Below are 27947 nucleotides of genomic sequence, written 5' to 3' on the forward strand. Positions count from 1 at the left end.
TTGACTCGGGGCAGCAAACAGCCAATCATGAATCACCTCAACACTTCCAAGCCCCTCCCTAGCAACCATTGTCGAGCACCTTAGCAACCAAAATCCAAAGAGGGATATCTTCCATTCTGAATGTCACAGAGGCATGGGAGTTGGTTTATATCATTCATATCGACAAGCAGCCTTTGAGTTTCATGATTGACAGCTGCCAAGACACTCCATAGCAACCAAACAGAGTACCCTAGCAACCAAAATCCAAAGAGGCATATCTTCCATTCTGAATGTCGCAGAGGCATGGGAGTTGGTTTATATCATTCATAGTGACAAGAAGCCTTTGGAGTTTCATGATTGGCAGCTGACAAGCCACTCGCTAGCAACCAAATAGAGTACCCTAGCAACTGTTTAGCAAAACGTATATCTCTGCATCAGAACATCATATAGAGATGGGAGTTGGTTTATATCATTCATACTGACAAGAAGCCTTTGCAGTTTCATCATTAGCAGCTGACAAGCATCTCCATAGCAACCAAACAGAGTACCCTAGCAACCATTTTACAAGACCTACATCTCTGCATCAGAATATTGTATAGAGATGGGGGTTGGCTCATTAGTTTCAGTTGGAAAACAGTCTGTAAATATCACCATGGTAACTGTGTATTCACACCCTAGCAACCATTTAGAGCCACCTAGCAACCATATTGCAACATATAGAAGCCATATTTCAGCTCCACAACATCGTAGAGGCATGGTTGTTGGCTCGTATGCAATCATGTACAACACCCTAGCAACCGAGTGGCGAGTTTTGCCACTGCAAGCACCACTTCACATTTTCTTCAGGAAATGTACATTCTAGTTATTCTTCTTCTTCTTATTATTATTATTCCGCCCAAAGTTTGGCGCGTAACTCGCCCCGCACCGTTTGTCACAGACCCCTGAGTGAGGTGTCAAATCGACCGGCTCATTGAGGAGAGGTGTGCTATGACTTTTCTAAGCGATCGGGTGTACGATGTTCGCACACCGGACGAAAAAGCGGCCAAAAAAGTCCCATTGACTTAACATGGGGCATTCTAAAAACATTTGAATCCAAACCGACGTTTTCACACACACAGACTCCAAAAGGGCCTGACACCCCTGCGTCTCTCCCTCTCTCTCTCCCTCAGAGGATTTATATTATCAAGCAGCCAATAAGTAATGGCCTAAAATCTTCATAGCCACACCCTAGCAACCAGTTTCAGCACCCTAGCAACCACTAAGAGCTCCCTAGCAACCACCCTAAACCAAAAAAAAATTGTTTTTACATTTTTTAGTATTTTTTAAAGCAATATTACACTCGTGGCCTTGCAATATCGCTCCATGCTTGTGCCTATTCGGCCATAGGCACGAGGCCGCAGGCCGAGTGCCGTACTGAAGGCACTAGTTATTAAAGATTTTAATAACTCTATAAAAACTCCATAGTAACCATATTTGACAACTACCAACCACCTAGTAACACCATAGCAACTAACAAAAATACCTTAGCAACCACCCTGAACAGCCTAGCAACGTCTAGAAATGCTCTAGTAACCACCAAAAAACTCTAGCAACCACCCAGAACACCCTAGCAACTGCCTAGCAACCACCCAGAACACCTAGCAACTGCTTAGCAACCACCCAGAACACCTAGCAACTGCCTAGCAACCACCCAGAACACCCTAGCAACTGCCTAGCAATGCCCTAGCATCCACCCAGAATACCATAGCAACTGCCTAGCAACACCATAGCAACCACCCAGAACACCCTAGCAACCACCTAGCAACGCCCTAGCAACTGCCTAGCAACCACCAAGAATACCCTAGCAACTGCCTAGCAAACCTTAGCAACTGCCTAGCAACACCATAGCAACCACCCAGAACACCCTAGCAACCACCTGGCAACAGCATCTTGCTAAAAACATGCTATCAACATGCTAATCATGTTAGCATCATGCTAGCAACATGCTAATCATGCTAGCATAATGCTAGCAACATGCTAATCAAGCTAGCATAATGCTAGCAACATGCTAATCATGCTAGCAACATGCTAATCATGTTAGCATTATGCTAACAACATGTTAATCAAGCTAGCAACATGCTAATCAAGCTAGCAACATGCTAATCAAGCTAGCATAATGCTAGCAACATGCTAATCATGCTAGCATTATGCTAGCAACATGCTAATCATGCTAGCATTATGCTAGCAACATGCTAATCAAGCTAGCAACATGCTAATCATGCTAGCATTATGCTAGCAACATGCTATTCATGCTATCATTATGCTAACAACATGCTAATCATGCTAGCATTATGCTAGCAACATGCTAATCATGCTAACATTATGCTAATCATGCTAGCATTATGCTAGCAACATGTTAATCAAGCTAGCATCATGCTAGCAACATGTTAATCATGCTAGCATAATGCTAGCAAAATGCTAATAATGCTAGCATCATCCAACCAACATGCTAATCATGCTAACAACATGCTAATCCTGCTAGCATCATTCTAACAACATGTTAATCATAATAAATCATACTGGAATGTGGTAAATCGTAGTAAATCATATTAGAAACATGGTAAATCATGGTAAATGATGCTAAAATGTGGTATATCATGGTATCACAACATGTCAATTGTGTTAGCATCTGCCCAGTGGCGAATTTTGCCACTGCAAGCACCACTTCACATTTTTGTTGTGATTACTATTCACCTAGACAAAACTTCGGCGCGTAACTCGCCCCCCACCGTTTGTCACAGACCCCTGAATGAGGTGTCAAATCGACCGGTTTATTGAGGAAAGGTGTGCTATGACTTTTATAAGCGATCGGGTGTAAGATGTTCGTCTGGCGGGCGAAAAATTTGCCGAAAAATGTCCCATAGACTTAACATAGGCACAAAATTAGCAAAATCATATCTTTGGCTCAGAAGGTCATAGAGCCTTGGGGTTGGGCTCTTTTGATTCATCCTATCAAGCAGCCAATAAGTAGTGACATAACAACTTCATAGTCATGCCCTAGCAACCAGTTACAGGCCCCTAGCAACCATTGAACAACATTTACAAGCCATATCTCAGCAACAAAACATTGTAAAAACACAGAGTTGGGCATTTTTGACATAGACTTGTAAATACTCTTTAAAAATTACCCCATAAACTGTATAAACAAACCTTAGCAACCATTTGGAGTACCCTAGCAACCGTACAAACACATGGATGGGCTATATCTCAGCACCAGAACATCGTATAGACATGGGGGTGTGTTTGTTTGTTTTGGTTGGGACACCAGTCTGTAAATATCATCATGGTAACTGTGTAACCACACCTTAGCAACCATTTAAAGCTACCTAGCAACCATATTGCAACATATAGAAGCCATATTTCAGCTCCACAACATCGTACAGACATGTTTGATGGCTTGTATGCAATCATGTACAACACCCTAGCAACCGGGTGGTGAGTTTTGCCACTGCAAGCACCACTTCACATTTTCTTCAGGAAATGTACATTCTAGTTATTAGTGGTGCTTTTTTAAAAGCAACACTATTGTTATTGCTCATACTTATTATTCTTCTTCTTCTTATTATTCCGGACAAAAGTTTGGCGATTAATGCGCCCCGCACCGTTTGTCTCAGACCCCTGAGTGAGGTGTCAAATCGACCGGCTCATTGAGGAGAGGTGTGCTATGACTTTTCTAAGCGATCGGGTGTACGATGTTCGCACAGCGGACGAAAAAGCGGCCAAAAAAGTCCCATTGACTTAACATGGGGAGTTCTAAAAACATTTGAATCCCAACCGACGTTTTCACACACACAGACTCCAAAGGGCCTGTCACCCCTGCGTCTCTCCCTCTCTCTCTCCCTCAGAGGATTTATATTATCAAGCAGCCAATAAGTAATGGCCTAAAATCTTCATAGCCACACCCTAGCAACCAGTTTTAGCACCCTAGCAACCACTAAGAGCTCCCTAGCAACCACCCTAAACCAAATTTTTTTTTTTTTTTACATTTTTTGTATTTTTTAAAGCAATTTTACTCTCGTGGCATTGCGATATCGCTCCATGCTTGTGCCTATTCGGCCATAGGCACGAGGCCGCAGGCCGAGTGCCGTACTGAAGGCACTCGTTATTAAAGATTTTAAGAACTCTATAAAAACTCCATAGTAACCATATTTGACAACTACCAACCACCTAGTAACACCATAGCAACTAACAAAAATACCTTAGCAACCACCCTGAACACCCTAGCAACGTCTAGAAATGCTCTAGCAACCACCAAAAAACTCTAGCAACCACCCAGAACACCCTAGCAACTGCCTAGCAACCACCCAGAACATTCAGCATCTTGCTAAAAACATGCTATCAACATGCTAATCATGCTAGCAACATGCTAATCAAGCTAGCAACATGCTAATCATGCTAGCATTATGCTAGCAACATGCTAATCAAGCTAGCATAATGCTAGCAAAACATGCTAATCATGTTAGCATATAGCTAAAAACATGCTAGCAAACATGCTAATCATGCTAGCATTATGCTAGCAACATGCTAATTGTGCTAGCATTGTGCTAATCATGCTAGCATTATGCTAGCAACATGCTAATCAAGCTAGCATCATGCAAGCAACATGCTAATCATGCTAGCATTATGCTAGCAACATGCTAATCATGTTAGCATCTAGCTAAAAACATGCTAGCAAAATGCTAATCATGCTAGCATCTTGTTAAAAGCATGCTAATCATGCTAGCATCATCCAACCAACATGCTAATCATGCTAGCAACATGCTAATCCTGCTAGCATCATTCTAACAACATGTTAATCATAATAAATCATGCTGGAATGTGGTAAATCGTAGTAAATCATCTTAGAAACATGGTAAATCATGGTAAATGATGCTAAAATGTGGTATATCATGGTATCACAACATGTCAATTGTGTTAGCATCTGCCCAGTGGCGAATTTTGCCACTGCAAGCACCACTTCACATTTTCTTCAGGAAATGTACATTCTAGTGTTGTGATTACTATTCACCTACACAAAACTTCGGCGCGTAACTCGCCCCACACCGTTTGTCACAGCCCCCTGAATGAGGTGTCAAATCGACCGGTTTATTGAGGAAAGGTGTGCTATGACTTTTATAAGCGATCGGGTGTAAGATGTTCGTCTGGCGGGCGAAACATTTGCCGAAAAATGTCCCATAGACTTAACATAGGCACAAAATTTTCAAAATCATATCTTTGGCTCAGAAGGTCATAGAGCCTTGGGGTTGGGCTCTTTTGATTCATCCTATCAAGCAGCCAATAAGTAGTGACATAACAACGTCATAGCCACGCCCTAGAAACCAGTTACAGGCCCCTAGCAACCATTGAACAACATTTACAAGCCATATCTCAGCAACAAAACATTGTAAAAACACAGAGTTGGGCATTTTTTGACCCAGACCTGCAAATACTTTTTAAATATTACCCCATAAACTGTATAAACAAACCTTAGCAACCATTTGGAGTACCCTAGCAACCGTACAAACACATGAATGAGCTATATCTCAGCACCAGAACATCATATAGACATGGGGGTGTGCTTGTTTGTTTCGGTTGGGAAACCAATCTGTAAATATCATCATGGTAACTGTGTAACCACACCTTAGCAACCGTTTAAAGCTACCAAGCAACCATATTGCAACATATAGAAGCCATATTTCAGCTCCACAACATCGTACAGACATGGTTGTTGGCTCGTATGCAATCATGTACAACACCGTAGCAACCGAGTGGTGAATTTTGCCACTGCAAGCACCACTTCACATTTTCTTCAGGAAATGTACATTCTAGTTAGTGGTGCTTTTTTAAAAGCATCACTATTGTTATTGCTCATACTTATTATTCTTCTTCTTATTAGTGGTGCTTTTTTAAAAGCATCACTATTGTTATTGCTCATACTTATTAGTGGTGCTTTTTTAAAAGCATCACTATTGTTATTGCTCATACTTATTATTCTTCTTCTTCTTATTATTATTATTCCGCCCAAAGTTTGGCGCGTAACTCGCCCCGCACCGTTTGTCACAGACCCCTGAGTGAGGTGTCAAATCGACCGGCTCATTGAGGAGAGGTGTGCTATGACTTTTCTAAGCGATCGGGTGTACGATTTTCGCACAGCGGACGAAAAAGCGGCCAAAAAAGTCCCATTGACTTAACATGGGGAGTTCTAAAAACATTTGAATCCCAACTGACGTTTTCACACACACAGACTCCAAAGGGCCTGTCACCCCTGCATCTCTCCCTCTCTCTCTCCCTCAGAGGATTTATATTATCAAGCAGCCAATAAGTAATGGCCTAAAATCTTCATAGCCACACCCTAGCAACCAGTTTTAGCACCCTAGCAACCACTAAGAGCTCCCTAGCAACCACCCTAAACCAAAAAAAAACATTTTTTTACATTTTTTGTATTTTTTAAAGCAATTTTACTCTCGTGGCCTTGCGATATCGCTCCATGCTTGTGCCTATTCGGCCATAGGCACGAGGCCGCAGGCCGAGTGCCGTACTGAAGGCACTCGTTATTAAAGATTTTAAGAACTCTATAAAAACTCCATAGTAACCATATTTGACAACTACCAACCACCTAGTAACACCATAGCAACTAACAAAAAACTCTAGCAACCACCCAGAACACCCTAGCAACTGCCTAGCAACCACCCAGAACATTCAGCATCTTGCTAAAAACATGCTATCAACATGCTAATCATGCTAGCATGATGCTAGCAACATGCTAATCAAGCTAGCATCATGCTAGCAACATGCTAATCATGCTAGCATTATGCTAGCAACATGCTAATCAAGCTAGCAACATGCTAATCATGCTAGCAAAATGCTAATCATGCTAGCAACATGCTAATCAAGCTAACATAATGCTAGCAAAACATGCTAATCATGTTAGCATCTAGCTAAAAACATGCTAGCAACATGCTAATCATGCTAGCATTATGCTAACAACATGCTAATCGTGCTAGCATTGTGCTAATCATGCTAGCATTATGCTAGCAACATGCTAATCAAGCTAGCATCATGCTAGCAACATGCTAATTATGCTAGCAACATGCTAATCCTGCTAGCATCATTCTAACAACATGTTAATCATAATAAATCATGCTGGAATGTGGTAAATCGTAGTAAATTTGTTTGTTTCGGTTGGGAAACCAGTATGTAAATATCACCATGGTAACTGTGTATTCACACCCTAGCAACCGTTTAGAGCCATCTAGCAACCATATTGCAACATATAGAAGCCATATTTCAGCTCCACAACATCGTACAGACATGGTTGTTGGCTCGTATGCAATCATGTACAACATCCTAGCAACCGAGTGGTGAGTTTTGCCACTGCAAGCACCACTTCACATTTTCTTCAGGAAATGTACATTCTAGTGTTGTGATTACTATTCACCTAGACAAAACTTCGGCGCGTAACTCACCCCACATCGTTTGTCACAGACCCCTGAATGAGGTGTCAAATCGACCGGTTTATTGAGGAGAGGTGTGCTATGACTTTTATAAGCGATCGAGTGTAAGATGTTCGTCTGGCGGGCGAAAAATTAGCCGAAAAATGTCCCATAGACTTAACATAGGCACAAAATTTGGAAAATCATATCTTTGGCTCAGAAGGACATAGAGGCTTAGGGTTGGGCTCTTTTGATTCGTCCTATCAAGCAGCCAATAAGTAGCGACATTAAAACTTCATAATCATGCCCTAGCAACCAGTTACAGGCCCCTAGCAACCATTAAACAACATTTACAAGCCATATCTAAGCAACAAAACATTGTAAAAACACAGAGTTGGGCATTTTTTGACCCAGACTTGCAAATACTCTTTAAATATTACCACATAAATTGTATAAACATACCTTAGCAACCATTTGGAGTACCCTAGCAACCATACAAACACATGAATGAGCTATATCTCAGCACCAGAACATCGTATAGACATGGGGATCTGTTTGTTTGTTTCGGTTGGGAAACCAGTCTGTAAATATTATCATGGTAACTGTGTAACCACACCTTAGCAACCGTTTAAAGCTACCTAGCAACCATATTGCAACATATAGAAGCCATATTTCAGCTCCACAACATCGTACAGACATGGTTGTTGGCTCGTATGCAATCATGTACAACACCCTAGCAACCGGGTGGCGAATTTTGCCACTCCAAGCACCACTTCACATTTTCTTCAGGAAATGTACATTCTAGTGTTGTGATTACTATTCACCTAGACAAAACTTCGGCGCGTAACTCGCCCCACACCGTTTGTCACAGACCCCTGAATGAGGTGTCAAATCGACCGGTTTATTGAGGAAAGGTGTGCTATGACTTTTATAAGCGATCGGGTGTAAGATGTTTGTCTGGCGGGCGAAAAATTAGCCGAAAAATGTCCCATAGACTTAACATTGGCACAAAATTTGCTAAATCATATCTTTGGCTCAGAAGGTCATAGAGCTTTGGGGTTGGGCTCCTTTGATTCGTCCTATCAAGCAGCCAATAAGTAGTGACATAAAAACTTCATAGCCACGCCCTAGAAACCAGTTACAGGCCCCTAGCAACCATTGAACAACATTTACAAGCCATATCTCAGCACCAGAACATCGTATAGACATGGGGGTGTGCTTGTTTGTTTTGGTTGGGACACCAGTCTGTAAATATCATCATGGTAACTGTGTAACCACACCTTAGCAACCTTTTAAAGCTACCTAGCAACCATATTGCAACATATAGAAGCCATATTACAGCTCCACAACATCGTACAGACTTGGTTGTTGGCTCGTATGCAATCATGTACAACACCCTAGCAACCGGGTGGCGAATTTTGCCACTGCAAGCACCACTTCACATTTTCTTCAGGAAATGTACATTCTAGTGTTGTGATTACTATTCACCTAGACAAAACTTCGGCGCGTAACTCGCCCCACATCGTTTGTCACAGACCCCTGAATGAGGTGTCAAATCGACCGGTTTATTGAGAAGAGGTGTGCTATGACTTTTATAAGCGATCGGGTGTACGATGTTCGTCTGGCGGGCAAAAAATTTGCCGAAAAATGTCCCATAGACTTAACATAGGCACAAAATTTGCAAAATCATATCTTTGGCTCAGAAGGTCATAGAGCCTTGGTGTTGGGCTCTTTTGATTCGTCCTATCAAGCAGCCAATAAGTAGTGACATAACAACTTCATAGCCACGCCCTAGCAACCAGTTACAGGCCCCTAGCAACCATTGAACAACATTTACAAGCCATATCTCAGCAACAAAACATTGTACAAACACAGAGATGGGCATTTTTTGACCCAGACTTGCAAATACTCTTTAAATATTACCCCATAAACTGCATAAACAAACCTTAGCAACCATTTGGAGTACCCTAGCAACCGTACAAACACATGAATGGGCTATATCTCAGCACCAGAACATCGTATAGACATGGGGATGTGTTTGTTTGTTTTGGTTGGGAAACCAATCTGTAAATATCATCATGGTCACTGTGTAACCACACCTTAGCAACAGTTTAAAGCTACCTAGCAACCATATTGCAACATATAGAAGACATATTTCAGCTCCACAACATCGTACAGACATGATTGTTGGCTCGTATACAATCATGTACAACATCCTAGCAACCGAGTGGCGAGTTTTGCCACTGCAAGCACCACTTCACATTTTCTTCAGGAAATGTACATTCTAGTGTTGTGATTACTATTCACCTAGACAAAACTTCGGCGCGTAACTCGCCCCACACCGTTTGTCACAGACCCATGAATGAGGTGTCAAATCGACCGGTTTATTGAGGAAAGGTGTGCTATGACTTTTATAAGCGATCGGGTGTAAGATGTTCGTCTGGCGGGCGAAAAATTAGCCAAAAAATGTCCCATAGACTTAACATAGGCACAAAATTTGCAAAATCATATCTTTGGCTCAGAAGGTCATAGAGCCTTGGGGTTGGGCTCTTTTGATTCATCCTATCAAGCAGCCAATAAGTAGTGACATAACAACTTCATAGCCACGCCCTAGCAACCAGTTACAGGCCCCTAGCAACCGTTGAACAACATTTACAAGCCATATCTCAGCAACAAGACATTGTAAAAACACAGTTGGGCATTTTTTGACCCAGACCTGCAAGTACTCTTTAAATATTACCCCATAAACTGTATAAACAAACCTTAGCAACCATTTGGAGTACCCTAGCAATCGTACAAACACATGAATGGGCTATATCTCATCACCAGAACATTGTATAGACATGGGGGTGTGTTTGTTTCAGTTGGGAAACCAGTCTGTAAACATCACCATGGTAACTGTGTAACCACACCTTAGCAACCGTTTAAAGCTACCTAGCAACCATATTGCAACATATAGAAGCCATATTTCAGCTCCACAACATCGTACAGACATGGTTGTTGGCTCGTATGCAATCATGTACAACACCGTAGCAACCGAGTGGCGAATTTTGCCACTGCAAGCACCACTTCACATTTTCTTCAGGAAATGTACATTCTAGTGTTGTGATTACTATTCAACTAGACAAAACTTCGGCGCGTAACTCGCCCCACGCCGTTTGTCACAGACCCCTGAATGAGGTGTCAAATCGACCAGTTTATTGAGGAGAGGTGCGCTATGACTTTTATAAGCGATCGGGTGTAAGATGTTCGTCTGGCGGGCGAAAAATTTGCCGAAAAATGTCCCATAGACTTAACATAGGCACAAAATTTGCAAAATCATATCTTTGGCTCAGAAGGTCATAGAGCTTTGAGGTTGGGCTCTTTTAATTCATCATATCAAGCAGCCAATAAGTAGTGACATAACAACTTCATAGCCACGCCCTAGAAACCAGTTACAGGCCCCTAGCAACCATATTGCAACATATAGAAGCCATATTTCAGCTCCACAACATCGTACAGACATGGTTGTTGGCTCGTATGCAATCATGTACAACACCCTAGCAACCGAGTGGCGAATTTTGCCACTGCAAGCACCACTTCACATTTTCTTCAGGAAATGTACATTCTAGTTATTCTTCTTCTTATTATTATTATTATTCTGGTCAAAGTTTGACGCGTAATGCGCCCCGCACCGTTTATCTCAGACCCTTGAGTGAGGTGTCAAATCGACCGGCTCATTGAGGAGAGGTGTGCTATGACTTTTCTAAGCGATCGGGTGTACGATGTTCGCACAGCGGACGAAAAAGCGGCCAAAAAAGTCCCATTGACTTAACATGGGGAGTTCTAAAAACATTTGAATCCCAACCGACGTTTTCACACACACAGACTCCAAAGGGCCTGTCACCCCTGCGTCTCTCCCTCTCTCTCTCCCTCAGAGGATTTATATTATCAAGCAACCAATAAGTAATGACCTAAAATCTTCATAGCCACACCCTAGCAACCAGTTTCAGCACCCTAGCAACCACTAAGAGCTCCATAGCAACCACCCTATACCATAAAAAATATATATATTTGTATTTTTTTATTTTTTAAAGCAATATTACACTCGAAATCACTCCATGCTTGTGCCTATTCGGCCATAGGCACGAGGCCGCAGGCCGAGTGCCGTACATACTGTAAGGCACTCGCAACCACCCAGAACACCCTACCAACTGCCTAGCAACCACCCAGAACACCTAGCAACTGCCTAGTAACCACCCAGAACACCTAGCAACTGCCTAGCAACCACCCAGAACACCCTAGCAACTGCCTAGCAATGCTCTAGCATCCACCCAGAATACCATAGCAACTGCCTAGCAACCCCATCGCAACCACCCAGAACACCCTAGCAACAACCTAGCAACGCCCTAGCAACCACCAAGCATACCCTAGCAACTGCCTAGCAACCACCAAGAATACCCTAGCAACTGCCTAGCAACCACCCAGAACACCTTAGCAACTGCCTAGCAACACCATAGCAACCACCCAGAACACCCTAGCAACCACCCAGAACACCCTAGCAACCACCTGGCAACATCATCTTGCTAAAACATGCTAGCTACATGCTAATCATGCTAGCTAAATGCTAATCAAGCTAGCATCATGCTAGCAACATGCTAATCAAGCTAGCATCATGCTAGCAACATGCTAATCAAACTAGCATCATACTAATCAAGCTAGCATCATGCTAGCAACATGCTAATCATGCTAGCATTATGCTAGCAACATGCTAATAAAGCTAACATCATGCTAGCAAAATGCTAATCAAACTAGCATCATACTAATCAAGCTAGCATAATGCTAGCAACATGCTAATCATGCTAGCATTATGCTAGCAACATGCTAATCATGCTAGCATCATGCTAGCAAAATGCTAATCAAGCTAACATCATGCTAGCTTCATGCTAATCAAGCAAGCATCATGCTAATCAAGCTAGCATCATGCTTGCAACATGCTAATCATGCTAGCATTATGCTAGCAACATGCTAATCAAGCTAGCATAATGCTAGCAACATGCTAATCATGTTAGCATCTAGCTAAAACATGCTAGCAAAATGCTAATCATGCTAGCATCTTGTTAAAAGCATGCTAACAACATGCTAATCATGCTAGCATCATCCCACCAACATGCTAATCATGCTAACAACATGCTAATCCTGCTAGCATCATTCTAACAACATGTTAATCATAGTAAATCATGCTGGAATGTGGTAAATTGTAGTAAATCATCTTAGAAACATGGTAAATCGTGGTAAATAATGCTAAAACGTGGTATATCATGGTATCACAACATGTTAATTGTGTTAGCATCTGCCCAGTGGCGAATTTTGCCACTGCAAGCACCACTTCACATTTTCTTCAGGAAATGTACATTCTGTGGGACTGGAATCAAGGAGTGGTGAGGGATCCTTCAGGAACATGTCCACTTCCTTTTCTCTGTCATCGTTGCTGATGGTGGTGTAGTTTTCACCCAGTAGAAGAGTCATAGCAGAAGTGTGTCTCTGAAGGACTGGCACATCATCTCCAGTGGTGGCTTCATGTGTTGATGTGGAGCCCACATGTTCTGCCATAGCCAGTTCAAGCAGTTGGGAACGAGCCGAGATCCTGCTTGCTGGGATCAGAAATCCCAGGTGCTTATGACGAGGGTTGCTATCATTGGTGTTGTTGATGTGAGGTCTTCAGACTCAACCTGTTAACATTAAATAAAGGAGAAAGCTAGCTTTAGAGTTTTATTTAATAAGGTTTGACATGACAAGGGTACAACCGCATAAAAACGCAGTTTACACTGTGACAATGTGTCTGTGAAAAGTTATTCACCCCATAATCTGTTAATTAATAAATATAAATATATATATATATATATAGCTCAAATGAGATGTCAATTAATAGTTTAATTAATAAATGACCATAGCTGACCTTCATCCGTTCACCCACCGAAGTGCGCACTTTAGATCTGGATTCTGCCGCTCGGCTGCTGTCTCCATCTGCCGTCTTGAGTGTTGATCAGACTGAATGTGATGGGGTGCGTGTTGGATATGGATACTTCAGTATCTGCAGACATGACAGTAGTCACACATTTGAGAGCCTCCAGTGCTGGCGCCATGTCCTCCATCAGCTGCCAGAAGTCGTCTCTCAACTCCAGCGTCCTCGCATCTGTAGGCTTGGTCTCTGAGCGGTCTGATAGTACAGCACACACGGCCCACCGCTGTTCTACGAGTCTGCCAAACCTTGCGTGTACAGAGTTCCCCCTGGCTTTACAGGACTGAATGAGCCGATGAGCTGGCAGCTGCATTTGTTTTTGTTTTGCTTCTAGCGCTTTCGTGGCTGGTGTGCTGTGGTTGAAGTGTTTGACCTGCCAGCGGCTGCAATTACTGGGTTGACACCAGCAGCAGCGAATCCGTCGTTGACGGCCAGATTTAAAGTATGTGCAAAGCAAGAAACTGATTTCCAGCTGACTCGCGCGGGGTTGTTTGCTGAGACAATGTCCCGAGCGGTGTCATGCACACAGGCTTTTACACGCCCGGCGAGTCCCCATGACTCCACAGCCTGGTTGAGTTTGTCAGCTAAATTATCAGCTGTATGTCTCTCTGAGAGGCTCTCCGTGAGAAGGACTGCTGACTTTACCTGCCAGTCGTTTTCAGTGTAGTGGAGAGTGATTGTAATGTAGCTTTCTGTAGTCAGCGCCGTCCAACAATCCGTCGTATACATACTCGCCTTCCCAACACAGCAGCGACTGTAGGTTGTGAAGGCGACAGACTTCCTCCCTGAAGGCAAGTTATGAAGGTGGTATCTTAGCGAACTCGTGGAGCTGTTGTACTTAATCGTAGTACCGCAGAGTTTACATCGGGCGTCTTTATCATCAATAATTAATTTGAAATGCTCCCACACTTCACTCCGTTTTGACCGCTTCATGTTTATTTTTTGTCGCCTCAAGTTTGTGTCGGTCTCTCGCCGCCCGGGAGAATCTCGTGTCACGTTCACGATGTTCAATTAGCCGACAATTAATTTAATTTAATCGAGTAAATTCTTGTCGACAATTAATCGATAATCGATTAACCGTTTACATCCCTAGTACAGTGTAATCATGTAAGCTGTGTGTTATGTTTCATATTCAACGGCAACATTGTGTTGATGTTTTGGGGAAGCCAGTAGATTTAATGCCGTTTATGTTGTTATGAGTGCGATTGTGATAAGAAAGAAGCATTGTTTGTTAGAGCATATCTGTTATTTGTTTGTTACAGACCACACACACACTCATATGCTGACACTTCTCAGGACATAAAGCAAAGGCGATCCCACTCAGCGCCAGTGTTCATGCTCATCTTCAGCCTGTGCACAGAGAGCACTGTTTAACACAACCCATCATGATCTGGCTCCCCCTCCCCTTACACAAATAACCCACAGGAATCCTGCAGGAATATTATGAAGGAAAACAGGCAGGAATTACTGCATCCCGTCAGGGTTTATAATATAATATTCACAGTTCCTGCAGGACTGTTGTGGATATATATGCAATTATACAGGACTTTGCAAGTTGTCTTCTGCAGGATTCATGAGGGGGAATAACTTCACAACAAACCATGTGTTTTCACAAATTATTTATTTTATTTATTGAAACTGTCAGAGCGAAGCAGAGTCCAATTCACATCCGTTAAATGAAGCCTCTACACTGTTTTTTTAATGTGTGTGTGTGTGTGTGTGTGAGAGAGAGAGAGAGAGAGAGAGAGAGAGAGAGCATTAACGTGTGTGTGAGAGAGAGAGAGAGAGAGACCATGAGTGTGTGTGTGTGAGAGAGAGAGAGAGAGAGAGAGCATTAACGTGTGTGTGTGAGAGAGAGAGAGAGTGAGAGAGAGCATTAACGTGTGTGTGTGTGAGAGAGAGAGAGAGAGAGAGAGAGAGCATTAACGTGTGTGTGTGAGAGAGAGAGAGAGAGAGCATTAACGTGTGTGTGAGAGAGAGAGAGAGAGAGAGAGAGAGAGAGACCATGAGTGTGTGTGTGTGTGTGTGTGTGTGTGTGTGTGTGTGTGAGAGAGAGAGAGAGAGAGAGAGAGAGAGAGAGAGAGAGAGAGAGAGCATTAACGTGTGTGTGTGTGTGAGAGAGAGTGAGAGAGAGAGAGACCATGAGTGTGTGTGTGTGTGTGTGTGTGTGTGAGAGAGAGAGAGAGCATTAACGTGTGTGTGTGAGAGAAAGAGAGAGAGAGAGAGAGAGACCATGAGTGTGTGTGTGAGAGAGAGAGAGAGAGAGAGAGAGAGAGAGGGAGGGAGGGAGGGAGAGAGAGAGGGAGGGAGAGAGAGAGGGAGGGAGAGAGAGAGGGAGGGAGGGAGAGAGAGAGGGAGGGAGGGAGGGAGAGAGAGGGGGAGACCATGAGTGTGTGTGTGAGAGAGAGAGAGAGAGAGAGAGGGAGAGCATGAGCATGAGTATTAGGGCTGTCAATCTTCCTCTATAATACTATTCGAATTCCATTCCTTATTTTATTTAATATTCGAATAATAAATGCTCAAATTCATCCTATTATTAATATTTACGACATTACAGTCTTATGGATCTCCAATGCATGATGCAGCCTCCCCGTCTCTCTCTTGAAACCAACACGGAAGTGAGTTAAACTGCAATTCATCGACTGGCCACTAGAGGCTGGCTGCAGGAGTGAGTCAAATCTGCATCTCCTCCATGTTAAAATGACCAACTTTACAGCAGAAAAACACATGTCTACAGCCTGGATCTCTCTGTGGCTTTGGTCTATACAGCTAATGTTGCCCTTCATGACGACTGTGAGGGAAAATGATAACTCATCCATTTAGTTGATTAATATTTAAAGTTCTGCATAATTAAGGGTGTGGCCACTTGAGTGACAGGTGGATTCCCGCTGATGTCAATGCTAGCCGTTTGTCTGCTGTTACTAGCCGTCACTTCACCTCAGCTAATGTTGCTGCTGAACTTGCCATCTCTGCAGTGTTTGTGCTTTTTTCCGGGATTATTTCATACAATTGAATACACCCATTACTGCGCCCACGGCTTAGGATTCCGTCGTTGTCGTCGAGTATCGTTCGAGAGAACAGCCAGCGCTGTATTTCAGTTGTTTTCCTCTGTGAACATGCACTAATGGATGTCTGACAATTTCGTTGCTTTTTGGAGTTTTCAGATTTAAAAACGTCTATATATATATAAAGGCTCGTTCGTTCTGCTCTCACGGAACAGATCAGATGAAACCCTGCAGGTGTCTGCGCTTCTCTGTCCGTGCAATAAATGCACATCCTCGAATGAGCGCGGATTTCTAGCGCATTTACTTGAACTTCATAGGTAACGTTAATATATGTTTTAACCCATTTTAGAGGCGGCCAAAATCAGAGTTTAAAATGGACTGAATAAGCTCTCTACGAACTTGACGAGCGACGCCGCGCTGACGGACCATAGACTATAAAAAAGAGTGACTGACATGCAGTGTTGTGGGTAACGCGTTACAAAGTAACGCGTTAGAGTACTCTAATTACCTTTTTCGTGAAATGTGTAACTTAACGCGTTAGTTTCTTGCGTTAAGTAATCAGTAACTTAGTTATTTTTTTTAAAAAGTAATCCGTTATTTTAAGGAAAGGAAAATCCCGACTGCAGCCTGCTTTTTGTCAGACAGTAGGCTTAGGTCTACTTTGCCACCTGCGGGTATATCAGCGGAGCCGAAGCGCTGTGATCGTCAAGTCAATGGCTGTGATACGTCTGTGCCCTGCATGCGCCTGAGTCTGACCCTGTGTGTGTGTGTGTGTGTGTGTGTGTTTTTTTTTTTTTCGAACGACAGGTGTCGTGCCGAAAAGTGATGGTCCGCCGAAAATTGATTGCGCCCAGTCTCTTAACGTCTAAAGCTGGATTAAACATACATAACGTGCAAATAACCATCAGTTTATGTCCGTGGTAATAGCAAAGGTATTTCTGTGTGATACACTAGCGTGTTTCATTTTGAAGGATATGGAGTATAAAGTGTACTGAAATGAAGAGGCACCTGTTCCCGCAGCTACTAAAAGGCGATGGACACAGAATATAATAGGTTGCTGAATGCAAATAACTGTATTTTAGGCAATTTGTTTCTTATTGTACAATTACATATTGACTTACATTAATCAAATAAGCAAGAAGTCTGCTCTTTTTTTCTTCTTCAGGAGCAAAAAAGAGAAGATCATACAAGACATGGCTTATTCCCGATATAGTTGAAGTCATTTAGGTTTTAATGTTGGCCTAAAAACATTTTCAGTGATAAATTCATGGTCATTTGTTGTAGTCAAGAAACCATGTCTAACATGCTCCTGTATGTTTATAATTTCATACTTGTAGGAAAACATTTCCAATGATGACAATATCAGCAAATCTGACAGGAACGGCCCTGATGCTCATGTGAGAATAGTGTTTTTCTTTTTACAATGAATCTTCTTTAGAATTGTGCTTCCTTGTTGTCATGGGATGGCAGGAATGAACCCAAAAGCAGATGCAGACACTCAAGGTTTATTTCGACACAAAACAGAAAAACAAAACCCACGAGGGGGCAAAACAGGACTGAGGAGAGGTAACTTTAACTAAGACAAGATAATAAACAAAGACTAGACTTTGACTTGACGATGACAGGAAACAAACTCACAATTCTGATTAAACAGGTTTCTGACAAAGTACTCACAGCGTTTAACATGCAATGTATCACACACTAAGTTTGACAATGTACCAACACAGGACAGAAAACATGAGGGGATTAAATAGGGAGCAAACTAATGAGGGAAACAGGTGACAAGGGTAAAGCAATGATGACTAAACGAGGGTAACAAGTGGGCGGGGTTACGTGATGAGACAACACAAGCACACAGCCCAAACAAATGGCCATGTGCTTACACATAAAACATGGGTCTGTCATGATCCTGCCTCAAGACAAGAGAAGATCTGGTAAACGAAGGCAGAATCATGACATTGTTGTCATAAGGTTGGCAATTCTTTGACCCTTTTTCAGCCAGAACATATCAAAATTTAAGTACATGCATAAAACTGGTCCAAGTACCTGTACATGTCTCACAGGGAAACTTTCCTACTGATGAAGAGAATGAGGTCGTCAGCGATGCTGATGGGAACTTTTCAGATGCTGATGTGAGAATGAATTTCTGATCTTTTTTCTAATCCAATGCTTTTTGCATACTTTTGTAAATATCGGTGTGTTCATATGGATTTTGTTTTAATGTGCAATAAATGCACAATTTCTGACAGGAAGGCTTTTCTGCTGATGACGAGGGTGATGTTTTTAGCACAGCTGATGAGAACTTTCCACAGACTCATGTGAGAATACGGTGTAGAATATGTATCTAGTCTATAGCCTCGTGCTTTTTTTTTAAAGCACACACTTCTTTATGTGTCAGCTTGTAATTAGTGCAATATTTACTTTCTAGATGGTCAGAAACCACAGTGCAGTTTGTGAGGGAAGCACAGAAGAAAGAGAGGAGTGTGCCAGTGAGGAAAACATATATCCAAATGCCAAAATCACTAATGAAGAATCTCTGCTGTGTATACTTGCCCACAGCCTCAGGCATACAACATCCAAAGTGGCTTTGAGTGACTTGTTAGATCTTATCAATCTCCACTGTCCTGATTCAACCAATGGTGTTCCAGATAGCTTATACAAGTTCATGAAATCCTTTCACTGTGACACTTTTGAAGTCCAGTATATTTGCCCATCCTGCCAATATGTTTTTAGTAGTGAAATCCCCACCCACTGTGCTTCATGCAATGGTACCCCAGCGGACATGGAAAACCTAATCAAATCTGGCTCTGTCTTTATCAAGTTATCTATTTCAGATCAATTAAGAGGTAAATTTCAGGATACAGATTTTTGTCAGTCTTTGAATTACAAATGGTCAAGGACAAAGCGCAACTCACAAAATGTTGAAGACATATTTGATGGCACTATGTACAAATCGATCGATGCACTAAATGACCCAAAATCGACCGATATTTCAGTATCCTGGGAATGTTGATGGTGTTTCAATTTTCAAATCTTCTCCTTTTCATATCTGGCCTCTTCAAGTCACAATCAACGAGCCCCCCCCCCCCCCCCCCCCCCCCTAATCTGAGGGCAAAGCATGTCATTCTTGGCGGTTTGTGGTTTGGGCCAAAAAAAAGCCAGAAATGAACTCGTTTCTGCAATCATTTGTTAATGAATTGCGAAGTCTTGAAAACCAAGGGTTACCTTGTCAGTGGAAAGGTGAAAAATCAGTAGTCCGTGTATACAGTTTGCTTTGCATTTGTGATTCAGTGGCTCGTTGTGCTGTACAGAATGTCAAGCAATTTAATGGAGAGCATGGTTGTAACTGGTGTTATCAGAAGGGTGAAGTTGAATTTTTCTGTCCGAGCCCGGCCCGCGTCCGACAGAGCAGTAACCGAACCCGACCCGAGTCCGACAGGCATAAAGATATGTCCGAGCCCGACCCGAGACCGACAGTTAAAATAAAAATAAAAAATTCTCATACTAATGAGACATGTACGTTTGTTTGTGTGGGAAGCCCGCTTTTATTAAGCAACTGTAGGAAGGCATTCGGAAACTTCAACAGGTCAGTTGTGTCTAGAAATATGGACGAAGAGTGGCTGCAAAAGGAGGAAATATGTCGAACATGTTCTCCCATATTCGCGAACACCATCCCTCCCTGCAGATACATTTATAAATGGTAAATTAATCCAAATCGCTATGAGTGTGTCTATTAATATACAGCGGAAAACAATGCTATACTGTAAAACTATATTCTGCTTGTTCTGTGTGAATGAGCAGCGCCATTTCGCCTAGTACATACTCAAGTATGTGTGCGCTCATGGTGTTTAAAGCGTCTGCTGTCTCACTCATATGAGGACGTGAACACATGAACATATCCTGAGCTGCTCTGCTTTTATTTAAAAGAATCGTCATCAAATACACTCTGACTGAAACTCATAGGTGTTTAGTACAACCTGTCAAAATAAAAGTTCGATTTAGCTTAAAGAAATGTTACTATTGTACAATAGAATATAGCTTAGTTATAACAACAACAATAATAAAGTTTATTTAAACATTAAGAAATAGTTTTTTGTCTGTTTTAATTTAGTAAACCTATCCAGACAAACAAAAGTTGTTACATTTCATCTGATTGCATTTTCAATAATATATTTGTATTAAATCATAGAATCCAGACAAATTATATCAGACAAGTTACCCAGAATTTCTGAGGAAATACATTTCATAAGACTCTACTATCTTATAATTATCTTAAATAATAATTAATAAATTAAGAATAAAAATAAGTTAAGGTTTTATGAATTCAATTGATTAGACATGTTTGTTCAAATGGGAATTTATTTTTTCTTTCTTATTTTTTCAAAAGGTAGACAAAAAAAGTTTGTTTTAATAAACCATATGTTCAACCAAAAAACCCTATCTGTTTTCATTCATTTAAGGGCCATTGTAGCAGATGATTAAAATAATAATAATGATTGTTTAATACCGTATATCATGAAACCGTGATATTTTCTTAGACGATTATCATACCGTGAAAATCTCATACCGTTACAACCCTAGTTGTGCTGTACAGAATGTCAAGCAATTTAATGGAGAGCATGGTTGTAACTGGTGTTATCAGAAGGGTGAAGTTGTAGAAAAGGGTAATGGGTTTACAAGGGTGTATCCTTTGCAGTCAACAGAGCCAGAGCTGAGATCGCACAAAAAACACACTAAAGATGCTCAGCAAGCTGTTGATTCTGGAACATGCATAAATGGTGTAAAAGGTCCATCTCCTGTAATGCTGCTGATGTGTTTTAATATGGTTTCTGGATTTGCATATGATTACATGCATGGCATATTACTTGGTGTTTGTCGCCAGCTGACTACCCTATGGTTTGACTCCAAATACCATACAGAGCCTTGGTCCATTGGAAGAGAAATCGAGCAAATTGAAAGAAGGTTTCTTGCCATTAAACCATCTACAAGTATAACAAGACCACTCCGTTCAATTTCTTTGCGTAAATATTGGAAAGCTTCGGAATACAGACACTTTCTCTTATTTTACAGCCTTCCCTGTTTGTTCGGCATTTTACCCAGACAATATCTTGACCATTTACTACTTCTAGTACAGGCTACATACATTCTCCTTCAAGATTCAATCCCCCCCCCCCACGACATTGACAAAGCTGATGGCCTTTTAAAAGCATCTGTGGGCCGTTTTGAGTCTCAGTATGGAAAGTGTCACGTGTCTTATAATGTCCACATACTTGTACATGCAGCAGCATCTGTGAAACATTGGGGTCCTTTATGGAGTCACAGTGCATTCTTACATGAGTCCCAGAATGGACACCTTCAGAAACTCTTTCATGGCACACAAGCTGTAGCAGAACCAATTGTTAACATGTTTAACCTTTACCAACATGTTCCACGACTCATTGCTGCTGTATTCAATGATGAACAAACGCAGCAAAGCAAAAGCTTTGTTGAAAAAATGTTGGGAGGCACCAAACATGTTGGGATTGTGACAAAGTGTATTGGTAGTTCTAGCGTGATGTTTCTTGGATGCCCACATGTACGACAGCCAAGCCCAAGAGAGTCTCATCTCCTTCAAGAGTCAGGTTTCAGTGCAAATAAAGCTTTCAGTTTTTATTCACAGTGGTTAATGGCAAGCGAATTCATTCAAAAGGAAGCAAAATCTTTATCTAAAAGAATCAACCATGCTGTTCACACCAAACATGGGTCTGTAGCATTAGTACGATCATTTATAGAGGTAGGCAATGCCCAAGGAGAGGGTCATGCCTTCATTGAGGTTATGAAAACAACAAGTAAAGACATCAGCAAAGACAGAGAATCAGGGATAACAGCAACAAGCATTTTAAAAGAAAGAGGGATTGACTCAGTTGAACTTATCAAATGCACAGACATACATTCAACCTGTGTCTACCTCAAGGACCTACCAGGTCTCGCAAATAATTGTGTTTGCATCCAACCAAATAGATGGGAGTTGGATTAAAAACAAAATAGCTGGATTTGCATCTTCATGTTATAAAAGGCAAAAGTGTACAGTATACACAGACTCATATCTCTTGAATGTTGACATGTCGTGGATGTTTGCATAAATGCATAATTTTGAAATGATTTAGAGAAATGGTTAATTTTTTTATACTTGCCTATCTATTCTTACTCTTAATTTTATTAATTTACTTGTTAAGACTCATTGTTTTGTCTCATTGCTGCCAACAGCCAGAGCATAATATATCAAAAATAGTCCCATGAAATGTACTTGAATCTAATTAAATAAAAATTGCATGAATACAACTACAGCAACTATCAGAGTTTTATTCTCTAGTCTAGACGAAGCCTCTCCTGAATCCACAACCTGTAGGTGTTTTTATATTTATGTTTAATTTATTTATTTTTCATTTACAGGGAAAACTCCTGTAAGCAAGCGTTTTGTTTCTGCGTGAGGTGCACGGCGTCCTGCAGGATTTTAGTGTATAATTCCTGTACGATGTTTCGCTTGTGCTGAACAGCGCAGTGTGTGCAGGACATTCCTACATGTTCTAGAATGAACCCTTCAGTACAACAGAAACATGCAGGAGCATCCAACACAAGTGACAATTCCTGCAGGATTCCTGTAGGTTAGTTTTGTAAGGGAGTGAAGAAACAAACTTAACTCTGGAAGCTTCTTCGCTGGTGTCCAACATATGGGCTGGGTGTGTGCGGAGAGGGCGTCTTGGTCCTTCATCGGGTTTCTGGCTTAAATCCACAGGCCCGTTCACACTTGTGCTTGTGATGCTAATGTGAGTGGATCTAGCAGTTGTGCTAACTGACTGTAAGGCTATATATATATAAAGACTAAGCTCTCTGTAAGCACTTATTAAACCATCATACTGACGTTAAATATCTGTCTTATATCTACCATTAAGCTTAAAATGACATATTTTGTTAAGCATTATTGTAGAAAGCTGTAATGAACGCTTTTTTAGTAATAATTGGGAGTTAGTTAAATACATTTCTTACATACAGCTCCTTTAATGAGAAACTAAGTGAGTAAAACTGAGGAAAAGGCAGTAATTAATGAAACTTCTGCTCTTATAATCACAGACCCCTGGAAATCTCTCAGATGATCAAACTGTTTGCTTCATAAATGACAAAACCAGCTTGATGATATTTACAGATGTAAAGAGAAGTCTAACGCCATTATTACAGCATTTCTGAGCTTAGAGATTGAGGAAGTCATGATGTCACACACTCCAGTATACAGTAGGAGACGCTAAACATCCTTCACGACAGAACTAAACCCGCCAGAACACTGAATGAAGAAGAAGAGAGATGGGCGGGGTTTATCGTTGATATCTGAGCCCTCTGCGCATGCGCATTCAGAAACCGAAAGTAAAGAAGATCCTGAGGAAATGTAAATTCACCTTCAGAAGTCTTGAAACATATATAGTTATCACATCACGGTAAGTTCATTTATCTGTTACAGATACCGTGCCATATTATTGTAAAATGTTTTCGCGTCGCTGTCATATTAAACTCGATCATCAGAATTTAACGGTCATTTTTGGACTTGTGACAAAAAGTGAAAAACTCGATCTTCAAGAATTTTGTTAATACTTATGGTGTTGTGACGCATGTAAAAGTGAACACGTTCATCTTCAGGATTAATAATATCGAGCTCTAGGGATTCTGCTTTTTGATCCTGGATTTTTTTACAATCTGAAATATACAGAGGTGGAAAGTAAACATGTAAACCTGAGCACTTCCGGTCTCCTGAAGGCCAGGCGTCGACTCACAGACGATCAGCTTTAGTGAAGATTGATTATGACATACTGATGTATTTCTGATCGCTACAGAAAATCTATACTCTCCAATTAAAGTGTCTGGATTGTGATATTTAAAGGAAGAAGCCACACTAAATTATATGATAAATTATTTGATGTTTTATTTCACCTGTGTGAAAATGCTAAATACTAACAATAATAATAAATGGATTAAATGGATTTAATGTGACAATTTCACAATTTGTGAAACATTATGACTGAAATCTTGTTGTGATTCATAGTGATTGTATTTCTTGCATCTGATTATTTAACTGCATGAAAACTCATTATTGTGGAGGGAGAGCAACTATTAATCATTATAAAAGTGTAACCGGCTGGATGTGGAAGCGTTCAGAGAGTTCTTCATCAAATGTGCTGATCAGTCAGTGTGATATGAGCTCTGGCACAGAGAAGCTGTCAGTGAGTCTCTCTACAGCAGCAGAAACACATGAAGCTTCTGAACAGAGAGAGATTCAGGCTTTTCCTCCTGCTGTTGAAGTTCAGTGTTCAGTGAGACTCAAGAGCATCAGTGAGACACTGACGGTGGGTAATGGAGACTGAAGCACTGATCCACTTCATCTCAGAGGTTCACATCTGGCCTTTGTGCAGTCAGACCAGTTCTTCCACAGTAAACCAGTACTTTATGGACTCCAGAAGAAAAGGATCCTCCACAATCTGCTGCAACTACAGTCTGAACGCACAGAAATCTCTAGAGAGTCATTGTGTGTGTAGTATTGGGATTTAATTTTACTGTACTTACTGGAATAGTCTTAATCTCTTATGTAGTCTTACTAAAGAGTCTTTTTTTCTCTGTGTTTCCATATGCAGATCTGAAGTCAGTTTCTCACTATGGAGAACAGAGAGAGCTGTGAGAGATCTTCATCTCCAGATCCCAGCTGTGTGTCTGTGAAGAGTGACAGATCCATGGATAAGCCTCCTAAACTCAGTGATGAAGCAGTGATCTCTGACCCCAGTGATGAACCAGTGACCTCTGACCCCAGTGATAAAGCAGTGACCTCTGACCCCAGTGATAAAGCAGTGACCTCTGACCCCAGGTGAGTGTAAACCTGTAGTGGTGAATTAACTGTTTTATGGGAGTCACACACACACTGAATTCACACAGAGAGAGGAGATATGTAATAGGGCTGCAACTAATGATTATTTTTATGATGGATTAATCTGTTGATTTATTTATTTATTTATTTTATTATTATTCTTTCAATGAATCAGATGAAAAATCCCAAAAATAAAATTGATTTGAATTCTTGAAGATGTATGTATTTATATATATATATATAAAAAAAGAAATTTATATCCACTATTTTAAAAAATATTGTTCCACATCATCCATTATTATCCATGTTATCCGTTAATTATTGCAGCCCTAATTAAATAAATGAATCGGCAGACAGGAAGAATTATTTCTTTGTGTTTCTCAGGATCTGGAGTCAGAGAGCTGTGCAATGCAAACAGTGCTGAACTAAAACTGAAATGAAACACATTAATTGTACAGAAAATACAAGATTGTGTAGATTTAGATTTTAATTTATGTTATTTTTCTTGATCTTAAATCTGTGCACTTTTGTTTTTCTCAGCAGAGTTTATAGAGATGATCAGACTGGAGACCAGGATTCTCCTCACCCAGTGAATGATGAACTACAGAGAGTCAAACACAGACACAAAGCCAGCATGAAGAACAAGTATGAGAGATTATTTGAGGGACTGAAACTCCAAGGGAATGAAACCCTCCTGAACAGGATCTACACACAGCTCTACATCATAGAGGGAGAGAGAGAAGGAGTGAATGAAGAACATGAGGTTTTACAGATGGAGAAAACAGCCAGAACACAACACTCTCAAGACACTCCAATCTACTGCAATGACATCTTTAAAGCCTCTCCTGAACCAGGACGCCAGGAGAAAGAGCAGATCAAGACTGTTCTCACTAAAGGCATCGCTGGAATCGGGAAAACCGTCTCTGTGCAGAAGTTCATTCTGGACTGGGCCGAGGGAAAAGACAATCAGGATGTAGATTTCATGTTTGTGCTTCCATTTCGAGAGCTGAACTTGATCCGAGATCATCAGTACAGTCTTCACAGACTTCTGCTGGACTTTCATCCTGAACTTCAAGATCTGGACTCAAAGATTTATGAGGAGTGTAAAGTTGTGTTCATCTTTGATGGTCTGGATGAAAGCAGAATCACACTGATGTTTTCAGACGCTCAGGAAGTTTCTGATGTGACTGAGACTTCATCAGTGGGTGTGTTGATGTCAAAGCTCATGAAAGGAGATCTGCTTCCCTTGGCTCTCATCTGGATCACCTCCAGACCAGCAGCAGCCAATCAGATCCCCTCCAAATACATCCACCGTCTGACAGAGATTCAGGGATTCAATGAGCCTCAGAAGGAGGAATATTTCAGGAAGAGAATCAGTGACGAGCATCAAGCCAGCAGAATCATCTCACACATCAGAAGAGCAAGAAGCCTCCACATCATGTGCCACATACCCGTCTTCTGCTGGATCTCCTCCACTGTGCTTCAGAAGCTCCTGGAAGAAGATCTGAGTGCAGAAATCCCTCAAACTCTGACTGAAATGTACATCCACTTCCTGCTGATTCAGATCAACATGAGGAATCAGAAGTATGAAGAGAGAGATCTAGAGAAACTCCTGCAGTTCAACAGAGAAGTGATTGTGAAACTTGCTGAAGTGGCTTTCCATCAGCTGATGAAGGGCAATGTGATGTTCTATGAGGAGGACCTGATTGAGAGCGGCATAGACGTCACTGACGCCTCAGTGCATTCTGGGATTTGCACTGAGATCTTTAAGGAGGAATCTGTGATTCATCAGAGGAAAGTCTACAGCTTCATTCATCTGAGCGTTCAGGAGTTTCTCGCTGCTTTCTATGTGTTTTACTGCTATTTAATGAAGAACAAGGAACCACTGCAGCTTCTGTGTGCAAAATATAAACATGACCTTGAATATGATTCTGACTCTGAAAGTGATTCTGACTCTGTAAATGGATCTGATGAAGTCTCTCTGTATGATCTACTAACATCAGCAGTAGATAAAGCCCTCATGAGTGAGAATGGACGGCTGGATCTGTTCCTGCGGTTCCTGCTGGGCGTCTCACTGGAGTCCAATCAGAGACTCTTACAGGATCTACTGACACACACAGAGAACAGCTCAGAGAGCATCAGGAGAACCACACAGTACATTAAAGACCAGATCAAAGATGATGATGATCTCTCAGCTGATCAATCCATCAATCTGTTCCTCTGTCTGCTGGAAGTGAAAGATCAGACTCTGTCCAGAGAGATTCAGGAGTTTGTGAAATCAGACAAACACTCAGAGGAGGAACTCTCTCCGTCTCACTGCTCAACAATCTCCTACATGCTTCAGATCTCAGAGGAGGCGCTGGATGAGCTGAACACCATGAAATACAACACATCAGCTGAGGGGAGAAGAAGACTGGTACCAGCTGTGGTCAACTGCAGAAAAGCTCTGTGAGTGTTTAATCATTAATAGCTAAAGAATCCTTTTTAATAATGCATCTTACATCTTTACAGGGGTCATGACATGGAGTTTTACATTATTTATTATATTTCCTGAGGTTCACTTATACTAGGGGAGCCAAACTCAGTTCCCTAGAGCACAGGTTTCCAAACCCTGCGTCGCCAGGATA

At 41.4% G+C, this 27947-nt stretch overlaps 2 protein-coding genes and 1 long non-coding RNA gene across 4 annotated transcripts in view; all 3 read left to right on the plus strand.

The window, feature by feature from the left end:
- Nucleotides 1-27947, plus strand: part of LOC311286236 (NACHT, LRR and PYD domains-containing protein 1 homolog) — a 194603-nt gene that overhangs the window by 38530 nt on the left and 128126 nt on the right. The gene's annotated exons all lie outside the window — the stretch shown is intronic.
- LOC311286282 lies at nt 17994-19454 on the plus strand. The gene is made up of 3 exons (XR_014626527.1): nt 17994-18568; nt 18686-18754; nt 18865-19454. It is a non-coding gene; the product is annotated as an uncharacterized lncRNA (long non-coding RNA).
- The window catches only part of LOC311286232 (NACHT, LRR and PYD domains-containing protein 3-like), a 61211-nt gene continuing 57092 nt past the window's right edge, over nt 23829-27947 (plus strand). Inside the window, exons 1-3 of one of the 2 annotated variants that reach the window (XM_084402348.1) lie at nt 23829-23905; nt 25094-25320; nt 25861-27768. In XM_084402348.1, the coding sequence (XP_084258474.1) occupies nt 25115-25320; nt 25861-27768 (2114 nt within the window). In that variant the 5' untranslated portion in view covers nt 23829-23905; nt 25094-25114. The remainder of the gene's footprint in view (nt 23906-25093; nt 25321-25860; nt 27769-27947) is intronic. The other variant, XM_084402349.1, reaches the window with a different exon arrangement.

This window comes from Rutilus rutilus (genome assembly GCF_951802725.1).
Source record: "Rutilus rutilus genome assembly, chromosome: 2".
Taxonomy (NCBI): domain Eukaryota; kingdom Metazoa; phylum Chordata; class Actinopteri; order Cypriniformes; family Leuciscidae; genus Rutilus; species Rutilus rutilus.